The sequence below is a fragment of the Neltuma alba genome, unplaced genomic scaffold, assembly GCF_004799145.2.
Source record: "Neltuma alba isolate B1F8T4 unplaced genomic scaffold, ASM479914v2 tig00004928_pilon, whole genome shotgun sequence".
NCBI lineage: Eukaryota > Viridiplantae > Streptophyta > Magnoliopsida > Fabales > Fabaceae > Neltuma > Neltuma alba.
The window spans coordinates 408,951-430,959 of record NW_021633912.1 but is presented as its reverse complement, the minus strand read 5'-3'; the positions used below and the strand labels follow the sequence as shown (position 1 = coordinate 430,959).

The window sequence follows — 22,009 nt, the reverse complement described above, 5'->3', positions numbered from 1 at the left end:
AATGGTACTCTTCTGATCCTAATTATAAGACCTAATTGACTTATTTGAGAAGATTAAAGAAGTAAGTTAAGTTGGTTATTTATAATAAATAAGTGTTGTCATTCCTAAAATATCCTTGCTAATTAAATATATTAGCTAAAACTATCATTATTAGAAGGATTATCTTGAAAAAAATGTATAAATATAAGAGACAAAATGGATTGGGGTCTTATAATTAGAACCAAATAAAAAGTCAAATAGGGTCTTATAATAAAGATAAAAGGAGTAGTACTTACTTGAGTGTTCGTTTGTCATAATTATTACTCCTATTTTTTTTTTACGTAATGTAAAAATATTAAAAAGATAGTACTAATAAAAAATGGAGAAGATGATAATGTTAAAAACATGGCAATTAGATGGGGAACAAAAACACGAGTATTAACCAAATACACTGTAAATGAGGTCAAAAACCAAAAAAGCGCCCAAACAGACTATAATTCTTAGTTAGTTAAAAATTTAATTTAATTATAAATATAATATTTTAATTTATTTTATCTTTTCTATTTATTTATTTTGCATCTAAGTAATAACTACATAATGATTATAAAAATTATTTCACTAAACATGATTAATAAAAATATTTTTAAAAAATACCTATTTACTATAAATAGCTAATTAAATAGCTAGTTTTTCAAAAAAATTATTTAACATTTATATTAATGATATGTAAATAATATTAAAAGCTCAAACTGGTGAAATTTTTTCAAATAGGAAGTCCTCTTTGGCAGTGACTACGTTCGGGTTTTTTTTTTTTTTTTTTCCGGGTCTCCGTTCACCTCAATTATACTCTCTTAAAGCATAACCTGCTTTATTACAATACAGAGCTAAAATGTATATCATTCTTTTTTTACGCAAAAATAATTATACTGACCAAATATCCATTAAGCAAACAAAGTCTTTTGTATTAGGTACAGCTGATATTTTTCCTATTCCCTGGATTTGATATGCCATAGTAATGTAGTATATATAGGGTGAAGGGTCAAATTTACTAGTTCTAATATCATAAAAGATCACCGAATACCGTAATAAGATGTTAAGCACAAAAATATACATGGATATTCCGAAACAAAGCAAAAATGTCATCACTGTTAGTTCTCCCATATGTCTATTGGGGCAAAGCAACAAGCAGGGCAGCCCATGTCCTAACACATGGTCTGCCCATTTAAGATTACATGGATACAGGGCAGCCCGTACCCATAATGAACCCGTTTAAACCTATTGTAAATGGGTTAGAATAACTGGAAGGGTTAAAACGGGTTATGGGAAACCTGTTCAGGACCTAAAAATTTGGAAGAACCTGTTCATATTCTTCACCACCTAGTCACTCACCACCAATGCAATGAAATTAATTTATATTTAGGCTTATCAATATACCAATCAAAATAAAAAGTTAGAGATTGGAAAGAGAAAGAAAGAAAGAAGGAGATGGATTGCAAAAAAGATTAGAAGAACCCATCACTACTACAAAAGAGAGCTTTCACGACGCTAATTTATAGCAGTCATTAGAAAAAACATTGTAAAAAATGACGATGACCTTTTTGTAATTATAAGAAAGTAAATTTTAATGGCAGTTTTTTAAATAAACGCCTTAAAAAGTCTATTAGAATTTTAAAACCCTATCCATTGGGCAATAGTTTTCACTTTTCAGCGTCAGAGCTCATAGTCCTCCATTACCTTGTCACTTGATTTTCTCCCTCCTCCCATCTTTGCTGGCCTTTATTCTTTGCTTTTATCATATCCGCCATGTTCTTCCATCACCGTCGCTGTTGCTATTGTCGTCGTTGTTGCTGTTGCTATTGCCTCATACTCTTCATTCTTATTTGTGAGTTTTTCACTCCTTCTCCTCTATTCTTTCCATGGGTTTTATGGTTTTTGTGGTTTGACAGCTTGAAATTCGTGAATTTTATCAGATATGAGTTTTTTATTTTACTTCTATTAAATCTTAATAGCTTTGATCTGGTGGTATAAGGCGAAGTAAAATAGCACTATTATAGCAAAAAAGAATGTATGTTTGCTTCATCAAAATGCTTTTAACTAGTAAGGGGTTATTAGTTAATTGATTCTCAAACCCCTTCCTTTAGGACCTTGTTCTTCCGTTCCATCCTGATTAATAGGATGAAAGTAAACTTAAAAAAAAAAAAACTTTTTAAATAACCGTTGTGAAAAATCACATATCACGGTGGTTCTTCAACATTTATATTTTACGTCGATAGCATAAATGTTGCTCTTAAAACCGTCATGAAAAACTCATTTTAACTGCCATTAAATATCTTTTTTGTAGTAATGCATACATAAATCTAACCCAAATAAACAAACAAAAACAACCAAATCGAGGCGGCGGCTGAAGCTCGATAATGCTGGCAACAACAACTGAGGAAGAACACCAAAGGAGATGGCAAGGATGATAGATCTGATGGCTGGTGCTTCTGTCGTGGCGTTGCCATAGAGGGCATGCGTTCATGGTGAGGCAACGTGAGAGTAAGAGTTTGGGACAATAAGATGGGCAAACAGTGGAGGGAGTAGAAAGTCTCACAAAGCATGAGGGACAATGAAATTTGAAGCAACAGGCAGAGACACAAGCCGTAGAGGGAGAACGGATCCAAAGACTTGATTGCGAGACTTGCAACCGAAGAAGAACTAAAGGCATAGGCACAAAGGGAGGATGAGGTGAGCAGCGAGCAAATGCTAGTCGCCATAGAAGGTGGTGCCATTGTCATGATGGATTTCGGTTACGCAAAGACCGTGGGGTTTCTACGTTTGGCACCTTCGACTATCTAGAATGTGTAAAACTATAAATTATAATGGGTTTTGAAATTTTTCATATAATGAATGTTGAAAAAATGATATAAAAATTGTTAAATGAAGATGAGTTTCAGGTGAGGTCACGATGAGAATTGAACCAAGGACTTGATATTTGAAAAAACAAGCCCTTAACCACAGCGCCTAAAGTTATAAGTTGAACCTATGCTGAAAAATAACATATTATCATAACGCTATATATTAAAAAAATTTAAAATATATTAAGGGTAGGCATGGACAGCCTGGGATGTGCTCGTAGCCCTCCCGTTTAAGGTAGGAACCTGCCCGGTATGGGTTTTTTTTTTTTAGCAAGCCCACATGGGCAAATTTTTCTTAGGCCTGAGTAGGTTCATCGGGTTACGGGCACTTTGCTTAGCCCTAGTGTCTACTCATATTTTTTTTTTTAATGGGTCCTATTTATTCCAAGTGTCATCTTTTAGAGCTCCATGCAATCTCTTTCTTCTATTAATCCTCTCTCCCTCTCCCTTATTCTCTTTCTCCTCTCTCCCTCTCACCCTTCTTGCTCTACCCTCCGATTTCATTTGTTTCACTGCTGTCGTCATTTAAATGACTTTACAAACATACAATTTTTACATTTGCGCATATTCATGAACTCCTCTCACAAATCAAAGTCGCATCCTTTAGCATTATACATAAATATGCCAAGCAAGTTCCCTTTTTGGTCAACTTTCTATGTTTGCACACTTTCACATTGCAATATCGAGAATTTGTGTATCATTTCCTGCAACATAACTCTGAGATTAAACTTTGCTAGAAAAACAAACCAGGTATTTGCTTTTTCCATTTAATTTTCATCTCTTTTGTTTCTGACTTCCATTTTTGCATGGTCATATATATATGTTTATGTATAACTAAACCTATTGCTTCATCGTCTTCGACAAATGTGATAGTCCCATGCTCTCTCTCCCCCCTCCCCCACTAGACATTTTGGTCGGGGCCACGTCGTTAGCTCCCACAAATGTCGACACCCCCCTCACTTCTCCTGTCTAACTCCCTTGCCTGCCCTTTCCTATCTTTCATATCTCCCTTCTTACGCTTAATCATGTCTCTGTATATGCTCTCTTTTAGACACCCCCTTCCTCCCTCACTCACTCAAATCAAATCTTGTGTACATATTGTTGGCGGCAGCAAAGGAGGAACAGCAAATCCGGTTCGAGTCGCGTCACAAGGACACTGTCCTTGAGAGATATTCCGCAGCCCCTCGGTGTAACAGGTAGCGGCACTCCCCAGGATCAAACGAACCCTTCCTGCGAAGCAAGGTAGCAGAACAGCGAAAGCGATTGTAACAGGAAACACAGCGGGAGAGAAGAGGAAGAGGATGGAACAGCGTATATTCACGCTGCCTGGACAGTCCCTTATATAGGCGCGAATGGCCACATCACCGGAGGACGCATCCCTCTGTTTCGCCGAGCGGGTACGACCGAAGCAACGTAAGGTTCCGTTGGAGACGGAACAACGCGAACGTTGGTGCACACAACGTTCGCCTACACCCCGCGAGACGCGTCCGGTCGGCCACAAAACGAAACAGTAAGCCTCTTGACTTTTAACAGGTCCAAAATAAGGCTTTTCTGGTAAGCATAATTTTATTAAAAAATATTCAACAAAGTTTAAAATAATTTTCGTAAAATGAGGCTTTACCGCGTTTAATTCACGCGCAGGGGGGAAATCGCCGGTTTACAACTGCGTTTCCCTCCTGGTGGCCTGTTGTTGTGTGCGCGAGGCCCACTTCCCTCTTGGCCCATTTACCCCCCAAGGATGCTTGATCTCATTTATACACTTAGACTTCTTCTCATCTTTCCCATGTGGGACTTTATTTGACACACATATTGCATTATTTCACAACAATCCCCCACATGTGTCAAATAAAGAGCCAGAGTTACACACATGGGTATAATCATTGTATCTAGTGGTTCTTGCGACTATGAACTAGACCTAGACTGATAACACTTAGTACACAGAGATGCCAGTGAAGCCTGCTTCTATGAACTGTCATCTCTTCGGCGTGTACTAGAGGCATTAAAAGTCAGATTATACCCCCACATTTCCGCTGTTAACGACGGTTTTGCGCGTTATAACGGCCGTGCGCGTGCCTGGTGCATAACGAATGCTCTAGAGATTTTGCCATGATCTCATAGGAGCGGCCCCACTCCACATTCGTAGAGGTGATTTCATTTAAGTGTACCTGCACTGAATACACCATCCCGTAGGATTTGAAATCATTAAGAGCTTTGCTCAACCCTCTAATATGCAATCTAGCACTTTCTCACACATCATAGGAAGGGACTAGTAATTTTGGTTTAGTGCTAGCAGTACTAATGAGCGACTTGTTCTTACCCATTGAACCTTCTTCATGGGATCACCAATCACAAAGGTTGGGTTGCCATCGCTGTCGTAATCATACTGGCTTTAGTCCCATTCCCCTCGATGTTTCGATAATTTGTTTCCTCCCTAGGGGTTTTGTTAACGGATCTGCTAGGTTCATTTCTGACCTCACAAAATCGATTGAGATCACCTCGTCCTTTAGCAGCTGCCTTAAAATATTGTGTCTCAATCGAATGTGTCTGCTTTTGCCATTAAATGTTTTATTTTTGGCCGTGGCTATTGATGCCTGGTTATCACAGTGTAATGATATTGATGGCGTTGGCTTGTCTCCCAATGGGATATTTGCTAAGAAGTTTTTCAACCACTCAGCCTCTGTACCAGCCAATTCCATAGCAACTAACTCAGAATCCCTTGAGGATCGAGTTATGATGCTTTGTTTGGCTGACTTCCAAGTGACAGCTCCACCACCAAATGTAAAAACATAACCGCTAGTGGACTTTGTCTCGTCTGAATCTGAGATCCAATTAGCATCACTGTATCCTTCTAATACAGCGGGAAATCCACTATATAGTATACCATAATTCATGGTACCCTTCAGATATCGTAATAATCTCTTCAGAGCTTCCCAATGTTCACTGCCTGGACAGTGAGTATATCTGCTCAATCTGCACACAGCATATGCTATGTCTGGCCTGGTATAATTCATCAAGTGCAACAGACTCCCAATAATCTGTGCATACATAGATTGAGCAATCGGATCTCCTTTATGCTTCTTTAGATGCACACTAGCATCATAAGGGGTACTCAAAGGAGTTTCATCATAATGTTCAAACTTTCTCAGTATTTTCTCAACATAATGTTCCTGAGAAAGTAAGATGCCATTTTCATTTCTTGTGATTTTAACACCTAGGATTATTTTTGCTTCACCCAGATCTTTCATATCAAAATTTGAATTAAGAAACATTTTTGTTTCAAGCACCACATTCATACTGGTTCCAAAAATAAGCATATCATCCACATATAAACAAATAATCACACAATCATTATTCATAACTTTGGTATAAACACATCTTTCTACTTCGACAGTAGAGAAACCACCACTCATTAAAACTTGATCTAACTTCTCATGCCATTGTTTGGGTGCTTGTTTTAAGCCATATAGAGATTTTACTAACTTACATACTTTGTTTTCTTGCCCAGGAACAGCACACCCTTCAGGTTGTACCATATAAATTTCCTCTTCTAAATCACCATTTAGAAATGCTGTTTTGACATCCATTTGATGTATAAATAGCTTATGAATTGATGCTAAAGCAATAAGGATTCTAACAGATGATATCTTTGTAACAGGAGAGAATGTATCAAAATAATCAATATTTTCCTTTTGGGTAAAACCCTTAGCTACAAGCCGTGCTTTGTATTTATCTATGGTTCCATCAGGAAAATATTTTTTCCTAAAGACCCATTTGCAACCTATAGGTTTTGCTCCTGAAGGCAAGTCTACCAAAGCCCAAGTTTTATTTTTATTTAAGGAGTCTATTTCATCTTTAATTGCTACTTTCCAAAGCTCTGCATCCGGAGAAGAGATTGCTTCATAAAAGTTTTTAGGTTCATTTTGTACCAAAAATGTGTAAAAATCATCTCCAAAGGATGTTTCCTTTCTCTGTCTTTTACTTCTCCGTAATTCTTCAGTCAAAACTTGATTTGTTTTTTCTTGGAAAGAGGCAGAAGGATTTTCAACACCTTTGGGAATATGCTCAACTTTTAATGGAAAAATGTTTTCAAAAAATTCAGCATCCTTTGTTTCAGTAATTGTGTTTTGATTCAAAACTAAAAAACGATAAACAGCACTTTGTTGAGCATAACCAATAAACATACAGTCAACAGTTTTAGAACCAATTTTCCTTTTCTTAAATCAGGCAATAAAACTTTTGCAAGGCACCCCCACACTTTCAAATATTTAAGATTAGGTACAAAACCTTTCCACAACTCATAAGGTGTTTTGTTAGTTTCCTATGAGGTATTCTATTTTGTAAAAAGCAAGCAGATAACAAGGCTTCACCCCAGCCTTTCCCAAGAGAGCCACAGAAATTAAATTTGCTCTCATATCGGGCACATACAGAACATCATTTAGCACTAGAGACTTCCCAGATGTGAGTTTCAGCACCACTTTTCCCTTTCCCTGAACCTTTGCAGTTCGGGAGTCAGCGAGATAAATTTGATCTTCCCCTTCTTCGAAGGAGGTATACATTTCCCTGTTAGCACATATGTGCTTGGTAGCCCCAGAGTCTACCACCCATTTTCTCACATCAGAGATGAGGAGGGCCTGAGAAAGCATTGCAGCAATTACTTCATCATTGTCGCTGTCATCTCCTTCAACCAAATTCACATTTGGCTTGGGAGGATTTTCATCCTTTTGAAAACTTCCCTTAGCCCTCTTCCTGCACTGTGCTGCATAATGTCCAGGTTTGCCACAAACAAAACAATTGCCCTTCTTCTTGAATTTGGAGTCAGTGCCTTTGGGTTTGTAATCAGGTTTCTTATTTTTCTGTTTCTTTGAGTTAGGGTCGTACCTCTTGTTGCGTGGTTTTGTCTCCACTAGATTTGCTTTGGCAGCCGTCTCTTTCTCTTTCGCTGCTTGTATTGTCCTTCTGTTGGTATCTTCAATGATGATGTGAGTGATCAGGCCGGTAAGCGACAATTGTTTCTGTTTGTGCTTGAGTTGTTGTTTGTAGTTGTTCCATGAGGTTGGTAGCTTTTCAATCAGGACCCCAGCGATGAACTCGTCAGGAAGATTGATCTTTTCAGCCCGAAGTTCCTCCAGTAATTTGTGATATTCATTGATCTGAAGCTTGATGTCTTTGTCATCGGTCATCTCCCACCTATAGAAGTTTCCGACCACAAATTTCTGCTTCCCAGCGTCCTCAGCAGTATATTTGAGAACCAATGATTCCCATATTTGCTTGGCCTCTTTGTAGACGCTGTAGATGTCAAACAGATCATTAGAGAGTGTACTGATCAAGGTGTGCCTGCATACTTTGTTGGCCTGGTGCCACATATCCTTCTGTCCTTGATCAACATCTGCAGCAGGTTCTGATTGAGTTAGCGCATTGACAACTCCATGCATGTCCAGAATTGTGTAGACACGTTCTTGCCACCGCCTAAAGTTGCTTCCATCAAACATTTCTATCTTGGATGTGTCAGGGAATGGCCTAGGAAGCGGTATGGCTGCCGGGACGTTCAGGGGAACGCTGGCAGGAATAGCACTGGAGCCAGCAGCATCGTTGTTTGCAGCCATTGTTCAGGGTATATCTCTCAAGATTGTTGGCGGCAGCAAAGGAGGAACAGCTAGGGGTGGTAATATGGGCCAACTCGCGGGTTGCGGGTTGGCCCATGGCGGGTTAGGGTTAGACGGTGCGGGCTAAAAAGGTCCCGTGTAATGGCGGGTTGGCTTTTAGCCAACCCTAACCCCCCATGGTGGGTTGACGGGTTGGCCCGCCAACCCGCCAATTATTTTTTTTAAAATTTTTTAATTTTTTAAATATTTTTTCTTATACAATATAAAAAATATAATGAAATTTTTATCCTTTATTCAAATACTTGATTAAAAACGCTAAATAAATAAATGATATAGATATTTTTTTAATTTTTTAGATAGAATATATAACATAATAATATACATATAATGATTAATAAAATTTTAAAAATACAAAAAAATAAATGCGGGTTAGCCTGCGGGTTGGCGGGCTAACCCACAGCGGGTTATGGGTTAGGCGGTGCGGGTTGAAAAGCGTTGTTTACTGGGGTTGACATTTAGCCAACCCTAACCTGTCATTTTTGGTGGGTTGGCGGGTTCGACCCGCGGGTTCAACCCATATTACCAGCTCTAGGAACAGCAAATCCGGTTCGAGTCGCGTCACAAGGACACTGTCCTTGAGAGATATTCCGCAGCCCCTCGGTGTAACAGGTAGCGGCACTCCCCAGGATCAAACGAACCCTTCCTGCGAAGCAAGGTAGCAGAACAGCGAAAGCGATTGTAACAGGAAACACAGCGGGAGAGAAGAGGAAGAGGATGGAACAGCGTATATTCACGCTGCCTGGACAGTCCCTTATATAGGCGCGAATGGCCACATCACCGGAGGACGCATCCCTCTGTTTCGCCGAGCGGGTACGACCGAAGCAACGTAAGGTTCCGTTGGAGACGGAACAACGCGAACGTTGGTGCACACAACGTTCGCCTACACCCCGCGAGACGCGTCCGGTCGGCCACAAAACGAAACAGTAAGCCTCTTGACTTTTAACAGGTCCAAAATAAGGCTTTTCTGGTAAGCATAATTTTATTAAAAAATATTCAACAAAGTTTAAAATAATTTTCGTAAAATGAGGCTTTACCGCGTTTAATTCACGCGCAGGGGGGGAAATCGCCGGTTTACAACTGCGTTTCCCTCCTGGTGGCCTGTTGTTGTGTGCGCGAGGCCCACTTCCCTCTTGGTCCATTTACCCCCCCAAGGATGCTTGATCTCATTTATATACTTAGACTTCTTCTCATCTTTCCCATGTGGGACTTTGGGCCTGTTTGCGTATCCCCAAACCGTGGTTTCAGAAGCACTTTTCCGCAAAACGAGATAATCTTCTCCACATATTTACTTCGTAATCCATAAAAGCACTTCTGAAACCATGGTTTGGTTTCTATCCAAACACACCCTTTATTTGACACACATATTGCATTATTTCACAACACATATATCTAATTATACATGAATCTTGTTTAATACTAAAACTATATCTCTTAGCCTCCAATAATGTGTTGTGTAAAATTTGAGCTGCATGTAGAAATTCAAAATTCAATACAAGCATGAAAAAGAGAACGGGTCAAAGTTAAAAATAAGAAAAAAAAGAAAATGTAAGACGAGAGAGACCCATGAACTGAATGGAAAGTATTTGAAAGACTTTTGAGAGCCCCCTTCCTCCTCTATTACTCGGAAAAATTTATAACCACATCCTCATCTTATCTCTCTCTCAAACCTGGTCGTAAGTTTGATCCCAAAGTAACTACTAGATATCAAGAATGCCAAAAGAATCGAGAGGGGAGAGAGATAAGAAGAGGATCAATAGAGAAGAGAGAGTATGACACTCCAGAGGATAACACTTAGAATAAATGGAGCTTGCAAAAAAAAAAAAGTAATTGACATTTGGAAAAGTTAATGAAGATGCATTTTTGTCCTGTTTTGAAATTTCAATGTGTATTTTTACGCCCAATATTTTATTATGGTGTTTGATGCTCTTTTTGATATTATAATATGTAAATTTGTGTATTCGCCTGTATATATATAAATATTATAAAAGCATCACATTATTCATAAATCATATTTTAGGTCAAAGGTTTCTACATACAGGATGCAATTTTTTTAAAGAAAAAGAAATGAAGAAACAGAGGGATGATATCCGTAATTTTTTAAAATAGGTATCTGAGTCTAGTCTATCCAGTTCAATTTTGAAAAAACCTAATTTAGCCGCGTACGGACGGTTGATTTCTCCCCGGGAAGAGAAGAGAATCACGAGGCCAAGCAAGCGGAGCACTCGTCTGGCTCCCAGCCTATTTTACTCACAGGTCGCAGCGATTTTGCTCGGTTCGGACACTACGCCACCCAACGAATGTCCATGAGCCAACACTGTTAATTCATCCTAATCGGGTTCCGGTTGAGCCTTTAAGGTATTACGCTTCGATATTTGCATTGGTTTTTACATTTTCAATGCCCTAGTTTGATCAAAACGTCGCTGGTATGGAAGTTCTCTCTGGGACTAGGTCCCTGTCACGGTAGATGTGACGTCTGTTTCGCCTATCTCTTTGGGCTCGCTTATGCTAGTCTCAGATGTTGCTTGTGATACACACAGGCAATGTGATCATCTATACTGCACGTATTCTTACTTCTGGACAGAAATCTATTAGCTGAAGGAATGGCATAAAATGCTGGATATTTCAAATTTCATATGCTATTTTTATGAGTGTTCAAGTTTTCTTAAATCCCATGCTTATTTTTAGTCAAATATGAGTGTTCAAGTTTTCTTAGATCCCATGCTTATTTTATTACTTACGTTCAAATGCTCACGGCCATGACAACACTCTAATAATTGCAATTACCAAAATTGTCTACATCTTAGGTATGCTCCTCTGGAAAATCATGTCCCAGAGCTGATTGTTAATGCAACAGACTTGCAGCCACTCCTTGAAACTCCAGGCGAGGTAAGTTAATGACATGATCTCCAATTTGTTGAAACATTTAGATAATGGAGAGATACCCGCTTCTTTCCCTCTTTCATTCCGGCTACTTTTAAGTTTGTTTAGTCAGTCGTCTGAAATGACTAGATTAGACTCTTTGTGGGTATCTTTTAGCTTTGTTTTTCCTATCGAAGTTAGCAGAATCTTGCCTTCATAAGAACAGGGACAGTTAGTAAGATTGTGATCTCAAAACTCATCAGCTACATAGAACTGACTTAATGATTTGCGAAAGAGAAACTATTATCGTAAGCCCCTTTGTCTCCCCCCCCCCCCCGGGAGAATGTTGCACAGTATATATACATAGTTGATCCAGTTTAGTGTGCATGCTGGTAAGATTTTGAGTTCTTTTTTTTTTTTTTTGGTACACAGGAAAGGAGATTGAGTTCATACCAATGTTCGTCTAAGTTACAGATGGAGGGAAAGACTGAGGAAGTGGAAGATATTGGAAGTGCTTCTGGTGGTTCACTTATTGATGATTCAGATGATGGGTCTTCAACTTCTGAATTAGATGGCAGGGCACATCTCGAGGTGAATCATGTTGATTTTTTCTTTTTCACTTACTTTTGTGTCTCAACTTTTTTGACAATACAAGATGTTCTCTCTTTTATATCCCCAGCTGAAACTCTGCTTCCCTGATGTTAATGCTTCGAAGCCATATGAAGGTTTATGTTATTTATGCAGGAACCTTTGACTGAGGAAGAAATAGAAGGTCTGATTGCTGAGTTGTTAGAAGTTGAGAGCAAGGTACGATTATTTATTATTCTACCACCCAGCTGAAGTCCATAAATATGCCAAAGAAAGTCATTATACAGCATAAAAGAAGTGGAAGAAAATATTCACCCTTAAATGCAGGCATTTCTATCTAACTGTTAGTGTAAATAATTGCATGCTTTTCACAATACCATGTGCAATGCTCTCTAATTCTCTTTGCACATGTTACGCTTATGAAGTGACATGGAAGGAATCATTGTTAATTGGCTAGATGGGAATGCTGATTGTGCATCATAAATTTCTTGCAGCTTGACTACGTAAGAAGAAATAGCTGTCAGGAAAAACATAATTCAAACAGCAGTAGTGCTTTTGTGCTAGGAAATGTGTGACATTTTTTCTTTTATCTTTTTCGGTTTCTCTAATATTTATTTTAGGCTGCAGAGGCTCAAGAAGCTCTTGAGGAGGAGTCTCTTAACAAAGTAGAGATCGAGGTTAGGCGAGAGTTGGAGCAAACTCTTCAAGGAGATGATGTTAGTTTCTCCTCTTATCTATCATTTTGTGGTCCTTACTGTTTTTACTTCTGATTTGTGTGTTTTCACTTTCTTGTAGTTGGAATCTGCTGTTGCAGATGAGATGACTACTCTTAAAGAAGAGTGGGAAGCTGTTCTGGATGACCTTGAGACTGAAAGTGCCTATTTGCTGGTTTGCTTCTATCTTATCCATCTTATTTATAAAAGAAGAAAATTCTTAGGGAAAATACAACTATATGGAGGTTCCGTAAAGGAGGTGCTCCTCCCTTCAGTTACAGTGCATGTTTTGGTTTATTATTGGTCCCCTTCTCTCTCCCTTCTCTCTCTCTCTCTCTCTCTCTCTCTCTCCCCCCCTCTCCGTGCAACTTGATATTGTGAGGTGTCTGAATTTTGTATGGTTTATGCGTGTGATACTTTAGTTGGAGCTTTCATAGTTCTTTTCAAAAGCATGCTTATTTTGCTTCTCTGTACATCCATATCTTTTTGAGTAGGAACAACTTGATATGGCTGGTGTGGAGCTGCCAAGGCTTTATAAGTGGATAGAGAGGGAGGCTCCCAGTGGTTGTTTGACAGAAGCTTGGAAAAAGAGGAATCATTGGGTAGGTACTCAGGCAACTGAAGAATTTGCTGAGTCAGTTGCTGATGCTGAGAAGCATCTAGAAGTCTACAGACCTGTTAGAAGGTATGATTTCTGTGTGGAATTTTTTATCTTTGGGGATGGCAGTATTTAGCCATAATCTTTTACTTATGTTTGGTGCTTTTCCAGACGACATGGCAAACTGTTGGAAGAGGGTGCCAGTGGATTTCTTAAAAAAAAACTTGATGAATCCATTGAACCGGTAAAGGAAAAAACTGATGTGGATTGGGGTATGTTTAACAAAATATTTCACGATGGTGGTGATGCTGATGCTTCATTTGGCTGTAAGAATTGGGCTTCTGTTTATTTGGCCAGCACTCCGCAACAAGCTGCACTGATGGGCCTTGAATTTCCTGGTGTCAACGAGGTGACAGATATGTGTTTCAGATGTCTTTTGCCTTCCTATGTCAGTTTTATATGGTTGAATTTTATCAAGAAGGGTTAGTGTTTACAAAAATAATGTAGAAATCCGGTTAATTCTTCTTTGAACTTGTTCTTAAATGGAAGCAATATTACATTGACGGACAATATAAAGGAAACAGACTTGTGCTCTGATGGGTACTCGATGGGATGGGAAACCTCCCCCAAAAGCTTTCTATTGAAGTGGGAGAACCTTTCCACTTAATCAATTGGCCCATAGAGCGTCTCATACTACTTAATGTGAGACTATCTGCCTTGAAAGGATTCTTGAGCTTGTTTAGGTCCAATCCAAACCTAGCACCTGGTCTTTAATGTGTTTCAATGCATTATCTCAGCTGTTATCCTTGGCAATTTCTTTTGCTAGAGTGCCACAATAAGTCGTGCTCATGTTCTATTATTCCTTAGTTTCCTGCTTAATTATCTTCTCCTTGGAAATACATTTTATCAGGTGGAGGAGATTGATGACATTGATGGCACTTCTACTGATCCATTTATTGCAGCTGCAATTGCAAATGAAAAGGAACTAGAACTTTCTGATGAACAGAAGAGAAAGTTTAAAAAGGTTTGTCATTGTTTGGGCTATCAATTACCATAATCCTTTATATCACCTTGATGATGCTTCTGTCGTTAAAGCACTCAATTAAACTAGGTCCCAATTAATTTGTAGTTTAGGGTCGACCTAGGTCATTACTTCCAATGAGCAAGTTGTGGGTTTCTTTAGGTGAAAATTTAGGTGATAAAAAAAATGTAATAAAATGGACCTAAACTAAAATGCAAAATTCTAATTCTAAATGCAAGATGCAAATGTCCTAAAATCTATATGAAAATTAAATTAAACCAAATTAATGCAATGCAATTTTTAGGGGGGTTTTTTGAAGGAAAATAAAAATAATGAATAAAGAAAATTAATCAGAAAGCAAAGAGAATTAAGAAGTGAAAATTAAGAAGTTCTCTTCAGGTAAGGTAGAGGGGACAACTTAGGATTTGTATGGATTTAACCTTCATAACCTTAATCAGTTAATTAGACCAAAGGGAAGTGATAAGAGAGTGGAATTAATAAACTTAATTACCTACTTGAAACAAAGGGAACCCTCAATTTCAAAAGCCCTTAAACTATTAGAGAACTCATAACAGTATAAGATTGGTTAATTAATCTTATTAAAACCAATGAAAAATAACCCAATTAATTCTGGAAATTATGTTTGAAATTATCTAATTAAACAATTAGACAATTAACCAACTCAATTAAACAATTAAGAGGCAAAAGAACCCAAATTTTGCAATTCAAACCACATTGATAATTAAACTCATAATGAAAACTCAATTATAAATTCAATTAACAATGCAAAGGTTCCAAACATATATTCCAACAAGTATCTTGGCACAAATAAGATCCAAATATCAATTTAATCCAAGAATAAAATTGACAATCTAGAACTAAACTGTCTCAACAAAATTACAACTTGAACCCATTTAAAACTAAACAAATTCAAGTCCTTGAATTAAAAAGATAAATGGAATATCACTCCCTTGTGGTCTTCAAATGCTAGCTCAAGGCTCTAGTCTCCTTCAAGCTCCTCCCAAGTTGCCTCCCTAACAAGCTTAAGCCTCCATGAAAATTATCTTCCCTCCAAAGTCATTAGATGCCGCAGCCATGAGGAGTAAAGAAGAGAAAGAGGATGATTATGTGGAGACGGAGTGGGTCCTTGCGCAAGCGAAAAGATGAGTGTGAGAGTGAAATAATTGTTTCAATCCTCCCCTCCACGTGACGTGAATCCTCGGAATATATGGGCACTGCACAAGTATAATGAAGAAGTGAATAAAATTCTTTGACCGCCTCTCAACGTGATCTCTCTCTTCGGATACTGGGCGTGGAATCCTTGCTTTGATATTAGCCATTGGATTGTGTTTAGATTCCAAGAAACAATCTTACACCATTGGATTTCCCATATACAAATTCTTGACCTACAAGAATTTAAGTGCATCTATTAATGTAGATTATATCCAAATATAATTAAAAATTAAATATTAAATCTGCACAAAAATTAGGCAAGAAAGTGCAAAACTTTCTAAAAATAATCTTTCTAAAAATATGAGACTTGTTTTTAAAGAAATAGGAAAAATTAATTCCAAGTCAAAATAGGAAATCACAAAATATTTATATTTTTAATCCAAAATCTCAATTTTTATGCAAAATCCAAAAATCAACCAATTTATCCAATAATGCATAAAAAATCTAATTAAGCTCAAAATTATCATTTAAATTCTGAATTAATGTGGGATAAAATATATAAAAATTGGGTTTTATCACACCTATAGATTTATTTTATGGGAGCATTGTTAAAGCTTCTTTAATAGTTTGATTTGGTACGTTACTTGCGTCTGACAATTGTTTTATATCCAATAATTACAAAGAATGGAGAGTAGATGGGGGGATCAGTGGAAGATGTTACTTGTCCTGTGGATTTTGAGCCAACATGCTGTTGTCCATTTGTTAAAAAGCTGTAGTAGATTAGCGGGCACCAGTTGTTACGTTTTGTTGATGTACTAGTAGTAGGAAAATTACAATGCTCACGATTGACTGTTATCATGTTGGTTAGAGATGTTTTGCGGCCTATGATTTGTAAAGGTTATTGTTTAAACTCTTGGACATGATTTTACCTGGGATGCTAATTATTTTAAATGGAACATGCTACTTATTGAAATGCCTGGAAAATATGTTGGTGGTTTTTCTTTTTAATTATCACTGTCATGAATGAACTAATCAATGCAATTGAATGCCATTTTTGTTTTGTCTCAGTTTATACCGTGCAAGGTATTTAATTTGTGGATTTATTTTCTTTTTAGTGGCACACTGTAGTTTAACTCCTTTTTCATTTTTCTTAGCATTGTCTCATTTTATTTTAAGCAAAATATATATTTGATCGGCTAGAGGTATTGGCCCTGCCTCCATTTGCTATAATCATGCCAACATATGCCCCTTTACCTTCCTTCTTATTACTGACATGATATTTCGGTTCTTTGTATTTACTAGTATCTCATTTCAGCAATTTTTACCTTTCATCAGGGATCTGATTATGCAATTCTCATGAATTTGATAGGTCAAAGAAGAAGATGATGTAATTGTTGATCGGAAGCTTCAAATCCATTTAAAACGAAGGAGGTATCGGAAGAATAAAAAACAGGTGAATTTTATAACCATGATTTCCCATTTTGTGTCTGGTTGACCCGTAAATTGGATGATATTTTCATATCTATTGAGGGATACTGTTATTTTTTAAATATTTAATTTAATTTTACGAAAAGGATATATTGTAATTGGTGCTTATTAATATCTCATTTCACTCAACTCAAATAGGGTTTATTCAAAATTTCAGACCAGTGATGTTGTGATAGGGTTTTTAAGACCCGTTAATCTATAATGTGGTATTGAGTAACCATGTGACCTATCTGTGATTGAATTAATCTTATTTTTGCACTTTGTTATTATATCCTATCTCTGATTCTGAATTTATTTCAGAGGGAAACCATAGAGAGTCTCAAGGAAGAAACTTGTGATGATAGTGAAAAGGTGGCTAACAATGAAGTTGAATGTCTGAATATGAAGAATGATAATATTGAAGATCTGGGTGGCATTTATGACCTTGACAAAGTGAAGCCTATGAATATTGGCCCTTTGTCAGAGCTCTCTAAATCTTCATTGCCTGATGTTGAACAAAGAGGTACCAAGCGACTAAATGATGGTGAAGAGTATAGTGATACGAAAAAGGGTCGGACTGTCACTATTAACAGTGGTGATGAAGCTGATGCAGTTGAAAATAATATAGTTAGGGATACAAATGCATTAGATAATCAGTCTGAGATGCAAGGCACTTGTGCTAGCATTGCTGATAGTCTTCCTTCACAGCACCTGGACAAGAAGTTTTGCTGCACTGTTTGTGATAAAGTGGCTCTTGAAGTTCACCAACATCCTCTTTTGGAAGTTATTATTTGCTGGGATTGCAATTCTTTAATGGAAGAAAAGAAACGTGTGAAGGTATGGATGGAAAACCAATAGTGTTTTCAAGTGAATTTTCCTTAAAATGTGTTATTCAGTGCACGTTTCAGATTTAGAATATTAGTAAATATAGCTATTTGTTTTAGAAGTTTGATTACAAGTTTTTGATTTATCGACCTCCCTGATATGTTTAATTGTCTTCTTTTGGGGTAAAACAGAAATTTTCTTCGGAAGAGGGGAAAATATGAAGTGTTAAGCGTGAAAAACCCTCAAAATGAAATAAATCAATGAATACAAAAAAAATGAATGGTATTAAAAAAATTCTAATAAGCTTAAAACTAACGTAGTGGAGCTATCCAGTGGCTTCGGATGTTAGAATTGTAGACTCCCTTCAAGTGCCTGTGAGCCAAGCATCAAAGGCCAGCCATATAAACACCTCTACCCCCATGAAATATTAAATATAAAGGCATATCCTTGAAAATATAAGGATATATCTGGTTTAGATCCCTTCTATTGATGGGATCTTCACATGATTCAGTTGTCAAACCTGGGCTGTCCTTATTTGGCATGGACGGTGAAGGAATAAGGGAGCGCAAATGTTCTGGTTCAGATCTATTCATTGCACTTATACTGAGGGAAAGAGTCCAAAGCGGCCATCAGACCTGCAGCATGTCATTTATGTTTATCTTATCTAGTATTGTTTTCCAAATGTTGGATTTCACCACAGAAGGGTCTTTGAATCTCCAAGTTGACTTCTCAAGAACAAATCCTTCCCTTGTAGGAGAATGAGTAAGGAAATAAAAATGATTTTTGTAAAATTACTAGAAGGGTCATGTGTGTAAGCTCTCATACCGTGACCAGAGGGGAGAGAATCAGAATCAATAAAGACTAGAGAATTTGAAGCTCACGACATTATAATTTCTATAATTATTTTTTTTGGGGGGGGGGGAGGAAAATTTCCAGAACAATTAGAATTAGAATTATAGATGATGAAATTTTTTGAATTGGAGAGTTCTACAAAAAGCCTTTAAATTTGGCTTTATGCTGGCCTGCTATGTATAGTTTAACGTACTGTATTTGGAAATGCCGCAAATGTCTCATTTATTGCCTGTTGCCTTCTAATTGGAAAATTTATTGAGCCAATGTGTTGTCTCAGGATCTCAATCCTGATTGCTCCGAGTGTTATTGTGCATGGTGTGGGGGAAGCAATGAATTAGTTAGCTGCAAGTCATGCAAAGTGTTGTTCTGCAACAATTGCATAAGGAAGAATCTTGGTGCAGAATTCCTTTCTGAAGTTCAGGCCACTGGTTGGCATTGTTATTGCTGCCACCCAAATCTCTTGCAAAGACTATCATCACAACTAGAGAAAGCTATGGGATCTGTTGAAACATCAGTTTCCAGCTCTAGTAGTGATTCGGATAATTCACATGCAGAGACTAATGTTACAATCAGGTGCATTGATCCTATAAATTTTAATTGTTTAATTTGTGGATACCATGTAAGCTTCATCTCATCTCATTTCAATTGCTATATAAGTGATTTCTTGAATTTTCCCAATCTTATTTGCAATCAGGAGCACAACTTGTATTAATGTCTTTCCTCTTCCTGAGGATGCTGATTTTGAATGTGAATTCAACATGATTGCCTTTACCGTATTATTTTTATTTAAAATAGAATTGTTCAATGCATCATTGGCTTGGTCTATGTTCTATTATTTACTTTTCTATTTGACAGGCACATAAGGCGTAGATTTTCTGGCCATCAAGGCTTTTAAGTTACACAAGTTGAGGTCTTAGCAATTAATGCTTTTGCCTGTGTACATTTTTTTTGACAAGTTTTTGACAAGTTTATGTTCGTTCTTTCTGAAATCCATTTATTTTAAGAGTGTATGTATCAATTTGAAATATTTATTGACAAAACTTTTCTTGGTCGTTGATTTCCCTCCCTTTATTTGGCTAATCTTGTTTATTCGTGCGTTTGCTTCATTAAAAGCCCCTGATGAATTGAGATATTTATTATTATTATTATGAAATGTCCTTTTTTTTTTTTTTAAATTTTTGGAAACCAGTTCTAAGCGAAAGCGCAAAAAGAAGATTAGGAGGATCCTTGATGATGCTGAATTAGGAGAGGAAACAAAAAGGAAAATTGCGATAGAAAAGGTTGCCTTTTGTTTGTTTGGTGTGTTATGCCCAACCTACTTCTGTCTTCTTGATTGCTTATCATTCTTTCCGTCATTATAGGAGCGTCAGGAACGTTTGGAGTCTTTGCGAGTGCAGTTTTCTGCCTCATCTAACATCATGGGCTCTTCTGGGTATAAGGGGAATTTATCAGAAGGTGCAAGTTCTGAAGTCCTTGGTGACGCATTAACAGGCTATGTAGTAAATGTTGTGAGGGAAAAAGGTGAAGAAGCTGTCAGAATTCCTCCTAGTATATCAGCTAAACTGAAAACTCATCAGGTTTATATTATGTGTTTGCACTTTCTGAGTTTGGTTAATATGTTTATTTCCTGTGTATTTTTTCCGTTGTGCCTTCTGGTTTTGACTTTTGTTTATGCTTGTCCTCACCAAGATCCTTTGCAACTTTTTTCTTTTCTTTCTTTTCCTTTTTTCGGTAATGGATACCAAATCTTATAAGAAAACAACTAGATGGGTCCTCGTGCATTGTAGAGTCTGAGAAAATTTCTGGCATGGACATTTTTTATATGCAAAGGAAGGGAAGGAAAATTGATGAATAAGAAAAGAAAAAAAAGAAAGAATAAAACACACAAACTCTCATTTCTATCCCCCCAATTTTCAGCCCACCAAACAGCCCCATAGGCATCCATTTTACCTTGGTCCTTGTCAATTATAATCTTGGAAGCTGACATGCCTTAATGTGTTGATATAGCTGGAAGCGATTACAAGTTTAGTTATGACGCGTATTAGGAGTAGGAATGATCCGTATCCTCACCTGGCATCATGTGCTTTGGTGATGGTGCTGCCCTTTTGCATTGCCTCCTCCTTAAGCATCTCCAATGCTTTTACCTGGATTTGTTTTGGCTTGTCTTTCCTACCATCTACTCAGCATTCACTTCTCAATTGCAGATTGCAGGAATAAGATTTATGTGGGAGAATATAATACAGTCAATCAGAAAAGTCAAGTCCGGGGATAAAGGTCTTGGTTGTATCCTCGCTCATACAATGGGCCTTGGTAAAACCTTTCAGGTATTTTATTCATTCAGGAGCTTTTAATATGTGCATACAATTAAAGAATAAATTCTAGTTCTGTTAAAATTGCACGACCATCTGGGTGGCTGCTCAGTGACGGATTTATATTTTATTTTGAGAGCCTTTACTGCACTTGCATCTGAGTATACGTATACATTGTTTATGTAATTTATTTTCTTCTCTTTTTCTTTTGTACAATATTTTATTTTCACTTTATTATTTGAAGAATCTTGTTCTTAGCTTTTGCAATGTTACATTCATTGTAATTTACCTTTTTTTTTTTGGTATTTAAATTGAACTTGCATCAAGTGGTAAAGAGGTCAGCCAATGTTAGGGTAATCCAACTTTTTAGAGCTGTGATGGGAGCTCCTTTACAATAGGTGAGAAAAATGCCAACTTTTGAGACCTAAGAGGCCACTTTGAGAACCAATATGCTGCACCAGGGCAGCTACAAAAAGAATTTAGTAGGAAAGAAAGAACCTTGTGAGCATTGAACAGAGACTGGACACAACAGAAATAGGGCTGGACAGCTACAAAAATTGTCACGAAACGAAATGAACAAGGACCAATCATGGATTTTGAGGGGTTGGACTAGGTAGATCAAAGGTTTATAAGCAAGTTTGGACAACAAGAAGCCAAAGTGTGTGTCCCTTGTGCTGTCACTTGTTGGCGCATATTTGTTAGGTGGCATGTGTAGGTCTGTGAGGTGGCTGCTGGAACTCCAGTCAATGGCAGATGACTCCTCGGCAGCATCTGACATTGATGGCACAGCTTGAGCTTTAAAAATAAGACTGCACAATGAGGTGGTGGGTGCGAGAAAAGAAGGGAAGAGGGCAATCAATTATAAGAATGATGGACAGTCACTAGTAGTTCTCATACCATGGAAGGAAAGAGCATAAATGAGAACGGAAACTTGGTGAATTCTGACTTACATGTGCATTTTTATTTATGTTAGATGTGCAAGGCAAGGAAATAATGGCCAATAAGTACAAATTTAAATCACCCTAACCAATTATAATTATCCTAATCCATGCAAACTAATCAATC

General features: G+C 37.4%; 1 protein-coding gene across 4 annotated transcripts in view; it reads left to right on the top strand.

The window, feature by feature from the left end:
• The first annotated feature begins 236 nt into the window (after positions 1 to 236).
• LOC114746203 (protein CHROMATIN REMODELING 20) overlaps positions 237 to 22,009 on the top strand; it is a 28,473-nt gene continuing 6,700 nt past the window's right edge. Inside the window, exons 1-16 of one of the 4 annotated variants that reach the window (XM_028934409.1) lie at positions 237 to 241; positions 10,793 to 10,894; positions 11,344 to 11,425; positions 11,831 to 11,989; positions 12,143 to 12,205; positions 12,607 to 12,702; positions 12,782 to 12,874; positions 13,194 to 13,384; positions 13,469 to 13,706; positions 14,208 to 14,321; positions 16,861 to 16,944; positions 17,280 to 17,795; positions 18,913 to 19,208; positions 19,825 to 19,915; positions 19,997 to 20,212; positions 20,840 to 20,959. In XM_028934409.1, the coding sequence (XP_028790242.1) occupies positions 11,873 to 11,989; positions 12,143 to 12,205; positions 12,607 to 12,702; positions 12,782 to 12,874; positions 13,194 to 13,384; positions 13,469 to 13,706; positions 14,208 to 14,321; positions 16,861 to 16,944; positions 17,280 to 17,795; positions 18,913 to 19,208; positions 19,825 to 19,915; positions 19,997 to 20,212; positions 20,840 to 20,959 (2,235 nt within the window). In that variant the 5' untranslated portion in view covers positions 237 to 241; positions 10,793 to 10,894; positions 11,344 to 11,425; positions 11,831 to 11,872. Of the gene's footprint in view, positions 242 to 10,702; positions 10,895 to 11,343; positions 11,426 to 11,830; positions 11,990 to 12,142; positions 12,206 to 12,606; positions 12,703 to 12,781; positions 12,875 to 13,193; positions 13,385 to 13,468; positions 13,707 to 14,207; positions 14,322 to 16,860; positions 16,945 to 17,279; positions 17,796 to 18,912; positions 19,209 to 19,824; positions 19,916 to 19,996; positions 20,213 to 20,839; positions 20,960 to 22,009 lie in introns of those variants that run through there. The other 3 variants (XM_028934410.1, XM_028934412.1, XM_028934411.1) reach the window with 3 other exon arrangements.